Source organism: Falco biarmicus, chromosome 4, assembly GCF_023638135.1.
Source record: "Falco biarmicus isolate bFalBia1 chromosome 4, bFalBia1.pri, whole genome shotgun sequence".
NCBI classification, from domain to species: domain Eukaryota; kingdom Metazoa; phylum Chordata; class Aves; order Falconiformes; family Falconidae; genus Falco; species Falco biarmicus.
In genome coordinates this window covers 19,783,493-19,797,986 of record NC_079291.1, presented here as the reverse complement: position 1 = coordinate 19,797,986, position 14,494 = coordinate 19,783,493, and the positions used below count along the sequence as shown (strand labels likewise).

Sequence of the window (14,494 nt, the reverse complement as noted above, 5' to 3'; positions counted from 1 at the left end):
TCAAATCTATGTTGGCGGATAAAACTATTTCAGGAAGTTCTCCAGAATGCAGTACAATCAAGTAAAACAAACAAACACATTTTTGCCCTTATTTGACAAACTCAACTCCTTGGTGTAAAGCTTACATAACTATTTTGCTTATTTCAAAGACATTTCAGAGCCTGATTATGTGTCTGTTGAAAATACTTGATGAGGAAGAAAGAAAACTTGCAGCTGATGAACTAAAGATGTTTGCTAGCTGAGGAAGCTGCCAACTTGAATATCGGTTGAAACACTAGCTCTCTAATGGAGCAGATAGTATTAATGTGTTGCATTCAGTTGGCCAAATGTTTCTGTATGAGAAGGCTGACATGCTTTAACAAGCTTTATTTTTCCTTTGCAATGTAAAGTTGAGAAAAGCTCTGATCATAAAAGCAGAATTTTTGGAAGTATCTATTTAGGATTACAGATCTGTGTCCAAGAACGTAGTTCTGAAAATTTTATCTGAATTACATACTTCAGAAATTCACTTATCAGAAATCAATTTAACATTGTTGTAATGGTTTTTTCCCTATCAAAGGCAAAATCTTTGCAACAAAGACAAAAGTTACAAGTCTTCCCAGCCAAAACACCATTTAAATGTTGTATGGAAAGCTAATACAAATATATCTTTAGCAATTATTAGGCACTTTCTGAACTACAGCTTAGATGGGATATTATGAATAGGAGTTAGTGAAACTTGGATCTGCCTTTTGTTTTCATGATCAGTGTTCTAAATGTTATTTTACTGTCCACATAACTCGAAGTTCTATTATTAGAGTACTAGAAATAATAATAATGTTGATGGTGATAATAAAAAATGGTAGTTAACCAGTGTTATGCCACTGAGTTTTTGAAATGAGTTTTGTAAAAACCTACTATTGAGTCCAGAGCTCTCTTTTAGAAATACATCTAAAACTTCTCTAAGGTGGCAATCCGAACTTTCTGCTCTCCCACAAACTGTTTTAAGTAGGCTCACAGAAACTGAAAACCAAGAACCCCCTCTCCAAATTGTTGAATGATGTGACTGATGACTAGAAACAGCATTCAAGTATTTTTCCAGCAGAAAGTATGAGGACTCTGTGATTAGGAAAAATGCACAGCGGAATTCTTCTTGGGACCCACTTTATCACAAGCTGCATTGTATGACTTCCACCAGCAAGTGTTGCAACGTAGGGCCAAGTGAATAGTTAGCTCACAATTCACACACAGAATCCTAGTTCTTAGCAAAATCTACGTTTCCACGTGTAATTAAGAAAAAAATAGTGTTCAGTAAAGTTTTGTGGGGGAAATCACAAAATACCCGTTGGCTAACAGCAAGTGACTTGATTTCAGTTCAGTTCTTCAGTACAGCGTCGTCCAAATTACACGCGCAAATTTTGAAGGATTTCAATTTCAATGAAATTCCAATTTCAATGTAATCAGGATATTGCCTAAACCAAGAACTTTTACAATCCAGTCGCTGATAAGCAGATCTTTACATAAGGCCGTAAATAACAAGTTTAACAAGGACAGTAGGGAGCGAGCTCCATCTTCCTTTTATAGTAACCGGGAACAGACACTGCTTCCAAGTTTCAACAGATGGCTGAACACACACACTCACACACCCACTCCCCATTTTTTCCTTGTGTGAACAAGTTACACGCAGGCTGTTAAGTTAGCACCGCGACCTGCAGCTTTACGCTCAGGTTCACAGGGCCCGGACAGGCCGGGACGGCGCAGACCCTGCGCGCCAGCGAGCCGTGCCGCGGCGGGACCGCCGCTCCTGCTCCCGGTGTGTGTCCCTAAGGACCAGCCACCGGGTCCGCAGCCTCCCGGAGCCCCTTGGCCTCACGGGGTGGGCACAGGAGCAGCCGGGCTCCGGCGCCTGGAGGGGAGCGGCGCGAACCGGGCTGTCAGCGCGCAGGGCGGCGGGCGCGGCGGGGCACGCTCGCTGTGGGGCGGCGGTGGGAGGCGGCCGGGCCGTGCGGGGCGGGGCCGGGCCGAGCCGAGCCGGACTGTGCGGGATCACCGCCCGCGAGGGCGGCCGTGCGGGACCGGCCCGCCGCCGGCCTGAGGAGGAGGGCGAGCGGCCGGGGCCGGCGGCCTCCCCCGCGCGGCCCCGCTCTCGGCCTGGTAACCACGTACCATCTCGATGATCTTGGTCTTCCTGCCCGTCTTCTTCTTCATAGTGAAGATGTACTGGGCCAGCACCACGCCGCCCACCAGGGCGCACACGCTGGCGCTGGCCACTGCTCCCATCTTGGCCACGGCGGTCCTGTCCATGGTAGCTCGCAGGGGCAGCTTCCCCTGCGGGGAAGCGGGGCCGCCCCCCCGGCCGCTGGAGGCGGGGGGTGATGGGGGGGGGGGGGGGAGGCTGGCGCCCCTCAGCGCCTGCCCGGGGTCTCACCAGGGTCCCCGCCGCCCGCCGGCCTCGCCAAGTGGGCAGCGACGGCGTCGCGCTCCGCCCGCCCCCGCAGCACGCGCCCCGCCGCCTCGGCTCCGGCGCGGGCTCCCCGCGAGACGTCACGGGCGCGTGGCCTGCCGGCGGTACCACGGCGGCGGGAAGGCGGGAGGAGAGCGGGCGGGCTGGCGCAGCAGGGCGCCGGCAGGGGGCGGTGCGGAGGGCGAGAGGCTCCTGCTGAGGGCTTTGAAAAAGAAAAGCCCTTAGCTCGGAGGGCAGGTTTTTCTTCAGGGAACGCAAAGGAACGTCTTTCTTCCCTCTCGCCCCCCCTGCCCCCCCGCACAGGAAGAAATGAGAGAGCCCGACGGTCCGTCACGCCGCTTCCCAAACTACATTTCCCAGCGTCAGCGCGAGCGGCTCCCTTAGGGCGGGGCGGGCGCGGCGGGGCCGGTACTTAAGGCGCTGGGAGAGGGACGCTGGAGATGGCGGCGGCGGCGGGGAGGGGGCTGTAGCGCTGCCGGTTTGCGCCTCACCCTTCGTTTCGTCTCAGGTCGCGCCTGAGCGGGGGCTTCCCGCGAAGGAGGGGGGCTGCCGCCTCCGAGCAGCTTGGACTGCGCGGTGCCCGGCGGGTGCCCAGGTAAGCGCCCCCTTCCCCCGCTGCGGGGTGCGTGTGTGCCCGGGAGCGGCCCCTGAGGTGCGGGGCAAGGGCGGGCGTGCTGCGGGTGCTGCCCAGGGGCTCCGTGCAGGAGCGGGTGTGTGGGGAGGGCTGTGCGGGCGCCAGCCGGCGCCCGGCTGCAGCAGGTTGCCTCGCTGACATAACGGCGGTAACCGCCTGAGGCAAAAAAATACGTTTTCATTTGGCAGACATCGTTTCCTTTAAAGAGGAAAGGCATGCAGGCTGCTCCAAAGGAAAACAAGGGGGGAGCCCATCGTTTTTCCTTTCTCCTGGAAAAAACCGCTAGAGCCGGCGCTGCCCCACATCCCCTCAGCGGGCTGTGGGGCGGCGTGCAGGTTTGTCCTGCTCACGGCAGGGCACAGGCACTGAGCTGTGAGTTTTGAACTAGGGTAATGTTGTTGTCAAGCCACCTACTAAAGGATTAGTCTCCTCTCTCCCTCCCTTTTCTTAAAATAACAGCAGGTAGGGAGCAGAAAAGCTGATTTGTGCCCTCTCTGACCAAGTTCTTTAGCCGTGTCATTAGGGCATCTTCAAGGCGATTACTGGGTGGAGGTTTTGATGCTGTCTGTGTCTTCATTTGCTTTTCTAAAAATAAGTTCTCTTGCCAAAAACTTGCATCAGAATTGTTTCCCCCTGATACTCCTTGCTTGGAGAGAAAACTTCAGTTCTGTGACTTTCAAAACTTGTATTACTTCCTTAATGCTTATTACGAAGGCTTTTAACAATTTAAAACAAGCTGTTGTTTTTTGCCTTTTGCTCACATGTGTGAGAGACACTAGTAGTATCTCTTGCAACTAATTTGTAGACTAATGACAACAAGTTTCCTAAAGTTGGCTTCTGAACTGTGTAACTAGAAACACAAGACACCTGAAATTAACGCTTGTTCAGCTCAGGAAAGCAATGTGAAACTGACATGAAAAATAATTAATGAAAGTTGTTGCTAACAAAGTTGTTTGTACAAGCAGTTGTGTGTATACATTGTAACAATGTTTTGTTTCCTTTTCAGTAAAGAATGTCTTTGTTTAAAGCTAGAGACTGGTGGTCCACTATACTTGGAGAAAAGGAAGAATTTGACCTAGGCTGTCTGTGTGTTGCTGATGTTGATAATAGTGGCAGTGGACAAGGTAAAATCAGAGTTACATGGCTGCTAACTTATAAACTACACAGCTGCAAGTTTGCTTTGACCAATGCATACTGAAGGCTTGTTAGCAGACTTTAACTAGCCTGGCTATCTTTAATGTGTCCTTGTAGGCTTGAGAAATTCAATGCCATTTGTATATTTGTAGGTTTCTGAACATCTTGTTTGTGTTCAGCAGTAATTTCTGTCGCATCTTATTCCCTCAATGGTAGATATCTTGAAAATAGAACATTTTCAGTTAATCATGGCAGTAAAAACACATTGTAAGTTGCTGAAAATACTTAAGGAAAAAAAGGAAGGTAAGTGCTAATTAAGAATTTAGAAAACCAAACTTCCTGCCTGGAAAATAAGGGACCATTGAAATAAGTGACTCTGCTTGAGAAAACCCTGCTTTTCTATGCACTCAATGTGAAATGATCTTTGCTGTCAGGGAGAGTTATTGTGTGTGTATGATTTTGAAATTAATATTTGGGATCTTTCTGATTCCTGCTCATCTTGGAGCTTTGTTTTTGCTTAGTAGAAGGTACTTGAGTTTGATTTCACTATTGCCGTACTCTTAAAAATATTTTCACTTTAGATTGTGCCTTTCCAGGGGGATTTGAATAAAGTTGAGCTGTTACTGATTTGGTGTACAAAATTTTTCAGTAGAAATTCATAGAATCATTTAGGTTGGAAAAGGCCTTTAAGATCATAGAGTCTAACTGTTAACCTAATGCTGCCAAGTCCACCACTAAACCATGTCCCCAAGTGCTACATGTATACATCCTTTAAACACCTCCAGGGCTGGTGACTCTACAGCATCCCTGGGCAGCCTGTTCCAATGCTCGAGAACCCTTTTGGTGAAGAATCTTTTTCTAGTATCTAATCTAAACTTCCCCTGGTGTAACTTGAAGCCATTTCCTCTTGTCCTATCACTTCTTACTTGGGAGAAGAGACTGATGCCCACCTTGCTACAGCCTCCTTTCAGGTAGTTGTAGAGAGTGATAAGAACCCCCTGAACTGCCTCTTCTCCAGGCCAAGCTACCCTAGATTCCTCAGCTGCTCCTCATAAGCCTTCTACTTCAGACCCTTCCCAGTTTCATTGGCCACCTGGGTTCACTGCTGGCTCATGTTCAGCTGACTGATCAGCACCCCCAGACAGGTTTTTTTTTCTCCAGGCAGCTTTCCAGCCACTCTTCTCGCAGCCCGTAGCACTGTGTGGCATGGTTGTGACCCAAGTGCAGGACCTGGTAATGAGTCTTGTTGAACCTCATACAACTGGCCTCAGCCCATCGGTCCAGCCTGTCCAGACCCCTCTGCAGAGCCTCCTACCCTCCAGCAGATCAACACTCCCCCTGACCTTGGTGTTGTCTGCAAATTTTCTGAGCGTGTGCTCAATCTCCTTGTCCAGATCATTGGTAAAGATATTAAACAGAACTGGCCGCAATACTGAGCCCTGGGGAACACTACTTGTGACTGGCTGCCAACTGGATTTAACTCCATTCACCACTACTCTCCTGGCCTGGCCATCCAGCTGGTGGTTTTTTTTTTCCCCAGCAAAGAGTATGCCTGTCTAAGCCATAAGCAGCCAATTTCTTCAGGAGAATTCTGCGGGAGACTGTGTCAAAGGCATTACTAAGCTCTAGGCACACAACAACCACAGCCTTTCCCTTGTCCAAAGTGGGTCACCTTGTCATGGGAGGACATCAGGTTAGTCAAGTAGGACCTGCCTTTCCTAAACCCATGCTGACTAGGCCTGGTTGTCCTGTATGTGCCATGTGATGGTGCTCAAGATGATCTGCTCCGTAACCTTCCCCAGCACCAAGGTCAGGCTGGCAGTCATGTAGTTCCCTGGATCCTCCTTCCTGTAGACAGGTGTCACATTGGGTAACCTCCAGTCAACTGGGGCCTCCCTGGTTAGCCAGGGCTGCTGACAAATAATGGGAAGTGGCTCAGTGAGCACTCCTGCCAGCTCCCTTGGTACCCGCTGGCCCCATAGACTTGTGTTTTTCTAAGTGGTGTAGCAGGTTGCTAATCATTTCCCCTTTAATTATGGGGGTTTCATTCTGCTCCCCATCTGTCTTTCAGCTCAGGGGGCTGGGTCCCCAGAGAACAACCGGCCTTGCTATTAAAGACTGAGGCAAAGAAGGCATTAAGTACTTCAGTCTTTGTCAGTGTGTTTTCCCCTGCATCCAATAAATGATGGAAGTTCTCCTTTTGTTGCCAATGTATTTATAGAAACTGTTTTTATTGTCTTTCATGGCAGTGAAAAGAGTTCTAGTTGGGCTTTGGCCCTTCTAATTTTCTCCCTGCATAGCCTCACAACATCCTTGTGGTCCTCCTGAGTGGCCTATCCCTTCCTCCACAGGCCATAAACTCCTTTTTTTTTTTTTTTTTTTTTTTTTTTTTTTTTCCCTCTGTTCCAGCCAAAGCTCTCTGTTCAGCCAGGCTGGCCTTCCCACCTGCTGGCCCATCTTTCAGCACGCGGGGACAGCCTGCTCCTGCACCTTTAATATTTCCTTCTTGAAAAAAGTCCAGCCTTCCTGGACCCCTTAGCCCCAAGGGACTCTGTTAACCAGGCTCCTCAACAGGCTGAAGTCAGCCCTCTGGAAGTCCAAGGCAGCAGTTCTGCTGACCTGCCTCCTTGCTTCTCTGAGAGTCTAAATTGTCATTTCGTGGTTCCTGTGCCCAAGGCAGCCTCCAGCCATCACATCACCCACCAGTCCTTCTCTGTTCACAAACAGCAGGACCAGTGGGCCACCTTCCCTAGCTGGCTCCCTCACCAGCTGTGTCAGGAAGGTCTCTTCCACACACTCTGGGAACCTCCGAGGCTGTTTCCTCTCTGCTGTACTGTATTTCCAGCAGGCATCTGGTAAGTTGAAATCCCCCATGAGAACAAGAGCTAGTGATTGTGAGACTTCTCCCAGCTGCTTTTAGAATATTTTGTCTGCCTCTTCATCCTGGTTGGGTGCTCTGTAACAGTCTCCCACCTTGATATCCTCCTTGTTGCCCTTCCCTCTCATTCTTCCTACCCATAAACACTCAACCCCATAGTCACCATCATCAAGCTCTAGACAATGGAAACACCCCCTAACATACAGGGCTACCCCACCACCTCTCCTTCGTGGCCTGTCCCCTCTGAAGAGTTTATAGCCACCCACTGCAGCGCTCCAGTTCTGCGAGTCATCCCACCACGTTTTCGTGATGCAACTGTGTCACTGTTTTCCTTCTGCAATGGCTTCCAGCTCCTCCTGTTTGTTGCCCGTGCTGTGTGCACTGGTGTAGATGCGCTTCAGTGGGGCTGTTGATACTGCCACCTCTTCTTGGGAAGGAGAAACCCTAATTCCTATGTGGTAGTTTTCGGGCACTTCTGTGGTTTCTAACACGTCAATAACCCTTGCATCTTTGCTGCTGCATGGATCTCCATCCCCTGCCTGCACTGAAACAGCAGACCAAAGGACCTTGCTAGGACGCTATCCTTCAAATATTAGCCTGCTGCCCCCAGGCTTATCTCTAGCAAGGCTGGTTTTATCCCTTTCCCCCCTTCAAATCTAGTTCAAAGCTCTTTCAGCAAGCCCTGCTAACTCCTGTGCACAGATCCTTTAAGCCCTCTGAGACAGGTGTACCCCATCTGTTGCTAGCAGGCCTGTTATGGTTTAGACTGACCTGTGATCAAAAAACCCCAAAATGCTGCTGGAGTTCTGAATTGTCTTTTCCTAGTGGAAAAAAATGTAATTGATATAAAAGCAGAATTTAAACAGTGTTGTAGGAGTAGTCTGCTCTTTCGTTTTTCTCCTCAATGTTATATTTTCTTTGTTTTTTGACTAGGCTGTTCTTCCAGAGTTCAGGACCAAAAGTGAACCAGCTGGTTGCAATTGTCTAATCACAGGTCAAAATGTCCTCACTTAAGCTTAAGTATTTTTAATGAATTAATAGCTAAAATGGGTTTAGTTTACTGTTGATGGAATACTTGTTACTGAACTGAGGAAAATATAGGAGTGGGGAGGGCAGTCAGTGTTCTCTGAATGAAGGATATGGAGGTGCAAGTTTTTTGAGGCAGAACGAAGCAGCTGTTCTGAGCTTTTGCATGGGATCCTGTGGAAGTATGCCAAGCCTTTAGAGCCTGCTCAACTTGGTTTAGGAGTATTTGTGTGTTCCCCTGACTTGTGGAGAAGTTTTATTGGTTTTGATTTGCATTGATATGATGATCTATATCTAGAGGAAATAAGTGCTGGCAACCAACTTGAGTTGTTAGTTGTTATTGCAGGATGCCCTGCTTTGGTTTTTTTTATTAATGTTTTTTGTAATTCACTAACAATAAAATGATTAATTGTTTAAAATACCAATTCCAAAATAACTCTGATGTAACTATTGCATTAATCTTTGAGATAAGGGATCTGTCTCAAGAGCAGGTGATCTCAAGGCTTAGCTTTGTTGACCTCATGTACTATTACCTGGCTCTAGTTTGCATTTCGATAAATGTCATCAGTCCCAATTTTAAAAATCTGCACTTCTGTTGGTGTGATACGTGTATGCAGAAATCCAAGATGTAGAAGCCTGGAGCTTCAAGTACTCTTCAAACTCAGAATGGGACTTTTTAAGAGGTGTGAACGTCAATCCAAAATGGTGGAATAATGCCACCACCATGATAATTGCTGTATTAAACCCTTTGTGGACAGGGTTTCCATGGATTTGCCAAAAAAAAAAAAAAAAGATTGCTAATCTTAACCTAGAAGACAGAGCTTAATCAACATTAATTGAATCATATTAATATTCTGCCTTTATGGGGTATTCTTTGAAGCACTTCTGCAGCAAACTAAAATCCACATGTGCTATTGTATTCTGTAGTCTCCTTTGGCTTTTTTTTTTTTAGATAAAATTATTGTGGGCAGTTACATGGGATATCTCCGAATCTTTAATCCACACCCTGTGAAACCTGGAGATGAAGTACAACCTGAAGACTTGCTTTTGGAAGTGCAGTTACGAGAACCAATATTGCAGGTGGAAGTGGGAAAATTTGTTTCGTAAGTCAATGTTGCAGTTTATTTAAGGCTTGAATGTGATAGTCTCTTTGTTTTGGAAGCTGAGTTTTGAGTTCCCAGACGGACAACTATTAAGCACATCTATGATTTCTGTAATATGCATTTGATCTTCTTGAATCATCTCAATATGAGAGAATTTTTACTTAAAGTATATTTGGAGAATAATCTTCTATGTAGTTGTATGATTTTTTAGAAGTATGTAGAACAGGAAAAACCTTATATTGAAAGGTTTTTTTAGGTGTTAAGATAACCTGAGTAACTTGTTATTATCTAAGATGTAATATTGGCCAGTTGTTTTGGTCTTGATAGATTGAAGATCTTTAATTCCAATTAATTTAGTGGCAATAAGTGGCCAGGTAGAAGAGAGATACTGTGAGTCTATGCCTCATATTTTTTGGCTGTAAGAGAATCTGTTTAGGAGAACTTAATTTTTTTTTTCTTAAAGGATTCATTTTCTCTCATTTTTAAAATGAAGCTCTCCTAAGTAGATTGTCTTACAGCCAACTAAATACATGATCTTAAGGGATTAATTTTAATTTTGAAGTTAACTTCTAATATTGCAGCACAAACTTTATTTTAAAATGAGAGAAAAACCTGTACTGACCATGGGAGAGACTTGTGCCCTGAGACAAAAGGCCACAAGCTGAAAGGCCTGCATCAGCTGGAAACTGTTTTTCTTTTATCCAAGTTCTAATGGGCTGGCCCTGTGCTGGAATTCTAATGCCTTACCCTGTGAAATGATCTAGAACATTTTCTATAGTCACAGCACAAGAACTTTCTCTGCAGGAAATAGTATTTAGGATTGGGGGATGAAGAATGTGAATATAGGATTCTAAGTTTATGACTTCTGCTTTATAATTTAAATAATTTAGGTTCCATGATGCTAGTACGAAAGTGAATTTTTCAATAAGTAATGTACATGGTTGCTGAAAAATACTTGTTTGGAGGGAAGATTCTCATATCCCTTTGTTTTTTGGAAGAATTAACAGCACCTTGTTTGAAATGAATTTCAAGCTAAACTGGGAAAATAGTTGACTTGCTTTTTGTACTTAAATCTTAAAACATATTCTTAAAGGATTTGTTTTAATCTTGAAATTAACTTAAAATACTGCAGCATGAATTTAGGAAGATTAGTACTTCTGAGTTTTTCTACTAGCATCTAACACCTAAAGGTTTGGATTTGGTCCACACCTGAAAGTGATTTCAGCATGTTACTTGAATTTTATCCTGTATGCATTGTACCTGGAGTTTATCTGAAAACAGTGCTTTTTTTAACCTTCTTTACAGTGGTACTGAAGGACTTCATCTGGCTGTGTTGCATTGCCGAAAACTCTGTGTATATGCTGTTTCAGGTTAGTTTACAGATAAGTGTATTTTAAAGTTTGGGTTAGGTTAATGCAAAACTTGCTCTATACAGTGTTTTGCTTGTCATCCCTGCAATTGTGCTGCAGTCACGTTCTCTCAAACTCATGTATGAAGAGGAAACGCTAATTAGGTCTAAATGTTTCCCAGTGGTTAACAGAGATTTGCTGATCTGCTCACTGTGGTTTTTCTTAAATCTCTTTTCTTCTACTACCTTTGCCTGGAAAATCTAAATACTGTTTCCTCTATGTGTGTGAGGAGGCAAGTCACAAAATACCTATTCTGTGCATTAAATTGTCTCTAATACATGCTTAAAGCAAAGCACAGATATGAGAGATCTATTGATTGTACCTGCATCTTCAAAATTCAATAGACAACTACAACTTCATTTTCTCTGTGCAGGGACAGCTGTGGCTCCTTTCATTATAAAAGCATGGCCTTCTTGAAGCAACTTGCTTCCTGCTCACAGCCTTATAGGCAGATAGGTTACAAACACATGTTCTCTTTCCAGATTCTGTTGGCCTTCTGGTTATCTTTTCTGGAGACATCTGTAAAATTGATCTTTGTTGAAGGGTGATCTTTTGAGATGTACTGCAGTTCTGCAGTTTTCATACCTTCCCTTCTCTGTAATAGTGCTATGTTTTAGGATTGTAGCCTACCAGTACAATTTTTATTAAAACAATTTATTTAAAAATTTGCATTAACAGCCTACAACAGTAAGTCTCGAATTCTTTTCTAGTTATAATTTGCTGTTTGGTCTACTTGGCTTAAGCATTTAAGTAATAATAAAAGCAAAGATTTACAGTCCTGTAACAGACTCTTCATACTGATTTGTAAGCATTCATGCTGTAATGGTAATTTCTGTCATCTGAGCAGGTACTTTAGAAGAAGAAAGTCCTTTGAGAAATAATAATTGCGATTTCTTTATGCTTCGATGGCAAATTACACTTCTATGAAGGGGGATCTTTACTTGCTTTATACATGTTGCCATATCTGTTACTCGTAAGAAAATAACTATGATGCTTCTCACAAAGAAATGAAAAGTATCCTTCAGGGCTGACTGAAGTATGGCCTGCATATTGTATTACAGCCAGTATACACAGACTGATTACTTTCTAACTTGCTTTTCCTCTGGTGTTGCTACTTAGCTAGTTTTCTGTCTAGCCAGGGCTTTTTTCCTCATGTCTGTTCCAGTCCTTTCCCTAATGTGGGCCTACTTTAGGGGTAATTTCTTAAAAGCTGCATTGGATTTTAGTTGAAAATAATACCTAAAAGATTAGGATAAGCTACAAATATTTCAAAGCATGTGATTTAAGATGATGTTGGAATAATCTTTGTATACGTAAAGCCATGATAGGTTTTAGCTTAGATATCATTCATTGAAACCACCTTTTTCTCTGCTGATGTGACTGTTCTCAAAGGTTTTTTTGCTTTCTAATATTAGTCCTTAAGTGTTATTCTCTGTAATGAAGAGTTTTGTTTTCTTCATGGGGTGCATGAAATACTTTTGGTTATCAAGAGGACCTTTAGCTTCAGTTTCTTTAGAGAGACTTTTTGAATTTATGCTAGTTCCCTGAGAGTCAGGAAATTAAAGTTCATGCAGACCTTTCCAGAGCATGTGATGCATATCATAAAATTATTTTTGTTTCCATATGTTTTTCTCTTATCTTTGCATTGTTGATCACTGCATTGAATTTCAGACAGAGTAAAGGCAAGTGATTAATGTGCCCTAAGTATAACTTTGTCAAATTATAGCTAACGACTAAGTTACAGCTTAATTTGAGACTAAGAATATTACAGCTGAAGCTGGCTGTTGGATATAGTATATTCATTGAATAACTAGAGAATCGTAAGAATTCCCCTTTGAACAGGCTTTTTTCTGATCTTAGATGTGTGCATAACATGAAGAAAAATACATTTCAGTAGTGAAATCTCAGCCTCTTGCTAAGTCTTCATATTTAGTATACTGAGACCGTATTTCTGGTTCTGGCCTTTAAAAAAAGTCACCAAGCTACAAAATTCCGAAAGAAAGCAGCAGTGTGAGCCTTCATATCTCAGAGTCCCTAGATTAAGTTATAGGTTTTTCTCATGTTGTTTACATTGCACTCCTTCCACATTACATTGATCAGAGATATAAATATATATCCTTTTTTTTTGGTAGGAACTCTGGGAAATGTGGAACATGGGAACCAGTATCAGATTAAACTGATGTATGAGCACAATCTTCAGAGAACTGCTTGTAATATGACTTATGGTCCATTTGGTGGTGTAAAAGGTAAGCTCCTTGCTGCATATTCTTTATTATTAGTAGTTTAGCTGTGAACAGTTGAGAATTCATGTAAATTTTGAAAGGCAACATGATGCTGCTGTCTAGAGGAAACCATCTTTCTATAAATGATGGTACCTTTTATCTGATGTGTATAGACCAGGGGTTCTCAAACTATAGCCTGCGGGCCGGATACAGCCCCCCAGGGTCCTCAGTCCAGCCCCTGGTATTTACAGACCCATCCCCCCACCGGGGGTTGTGGGGGCGAAACCAAGCAGCTGCAGATGACTGCCTGCCATGTCATCCACGCACCAGCCCCCTGTTTAAAAAGTTTGAGGACCCCTGGTATAGACAATAACTGAAATTAAAATGAGGCAAAGAATATTAAATGCAGAACAGCTGTTTCCTCACATCTTGAACTGGATATGAATTTACAAGGATAGTATTGATTTAAAAAAACATTACAAAACCCCTGGCTCTTCCATTGTAAAATACTTTTTAACATCTAAAATAATTCTTCTGTGCTTTAATTCTGTATTGCTTTTCTGAAACTTGCTTACCCTGGACAAAGAAAAAAGTGAACATCTTCATTCTCTGAGCCTAAAATATCAAGTATCTTTAAAGATATATAATACAGACTTAAAAAAATATTTAAACTTTGATTGGGAAAACGTAACAGTGGAAAATAATATTTATGGTGTGTTTGTAGTCTTTAATGAGTTTAATAGATATCTGTCTTTTTTGAACTTGGGACACAATATGAATGTTTTTGTGTTCCAATGCGGAAGCATTTAGGTTTGCTCCACATGTCAGCTCTTTCTCTTCAGAAGTAAGGTTTGCAACAATATTGGAAGGTGGTAGTCATCTATACAAGTAGTGTCCCTAAAATGTTGGCAGAGTGATATCACTTCACCAAGGCTGAAAGTCTTCTGAGTGCATATAGCAAATACATGCAGATGATCCCTCAGTTCTGTAATAATTCTACAATGCCTTACCCTAAATTCAAGCTTATCCCTGGGTTTAAATTCAGCTGACCAAAATTCATTCTTGATTGGAGAGATTTTGACCTACTAATCTTGCACAACCACCTTGGCAAAAATGGTCAGCTCATGTGAGTGAGAAGGTATCTGTGCTGTGAGTATCTTGAAGGAGTGAGTGTATAGGGCATGGATGTATTCATATTAACAGCAGAAAGACAATACAGAGTTTCCTAAATCTGAGAAGAGAGAATAGTGTGCTTCTGACGTACTGTAGTGGAATTGCTATAACAGATGTATTGAGGGGATCATAAGTTAATTGTTTGAGTGTCTGGAATGGTTCAGAATGGAAGAATGAAACAAATATCCATAAACAACCATACAGGTTTGCAGAATAAACTCTGGATTTTTGATGTGTATTTATCGTGGAGATCCAAGTAGAGGTCTGGCTACCAGGTCAATCCTACATGCCAGACTTGTCTCTTATATACCTTATCATGAGCTGTGGTGGATGCAAGTGATGTAATGGAGCAAATGTTTTGCAGGCTAGGAGGACAGAAGGTAATTTTATCTCAGAACCTTCTCAGCCAGCCAAACACTTCTCAACACCTAGGATGGTCAAAATGAGGGCCAATCCTGACAGAGCAGCAAGA

The 14,494-nt window shown here is 43.5% G+C and overlaps 2 protein-coding genes across 9 annotated transcripts in view; one reads left to right on the top strand and one right to left on the bottom strand.

The window, feature by feature from the left end:
* Window positions 1-2,495, bottom strand: part of NT5C3A (5'-nucleotidase, cytosolic IIIA) — a 28,770-nt gene extending 26,275 nt beyond the window's left edge. For 2 of the 4 annotated variants that reach the window (XM_056334753.1, XM_056334749.1), the window contains exon 1: window positions 2,146-2,285. Coding sequence is in view for 1 of the 4 variants with exons in the window: in XM_056334747.1 (XP_056190722.1) it covers window positions 2,146-2,283 (138 nt within the window). In the remaining 3 variants the exon portion in view is untranslated. Of the gene's footprint in view, window positions 1-2,145 lie in introns of all 4 variants that reach the window. The other 2 variants (XM_056334747.1, XM_056334748.1) reach the window with 2 other exon arrangements.
* A 351-nt stretch (window positions 2,496-2,846) lies between these two features.
* The window catches only part of BBS9 (Bardet-Biedl syndrome 9), a 311,231-nt gene continuing 299,583 nt past the window's right edge, over window positions 2,847-14,494 (top strand). For 4 of the 5 annotated variants that reach the window (XM_056334745.1, XM_056334743.1, XM_056334742.1 and 1 more), the window contains exons 1-5: window positions 2,847-3,038; window positions 4,084-4,201; window positions 9,068-9,218; window positions 10,524-10,588; window positions 12,760-12,873. In XM_056334745.1, the coding sequence (XP_056190720.1) occupies window positions 4,090-4,201; window positions 9,068-9,218; window positions 10,524-10,588; window positions 12,760-12,873 (442 nt within the window). In that variant the 5' untranslated portion in view covers window positions 2,847-3,038; window positions 4,084-4,089. Of the gene's footprint in view, window positions 3,039-4,083; window positions 4,202-9,067; window positions 9,219-10,523; window positions 10,589-12,759; window positions 12,874-14,494 lie in introns of those variants that run through there. The other variant, XM_056334744.1, reaches the window with a different exon arrangement.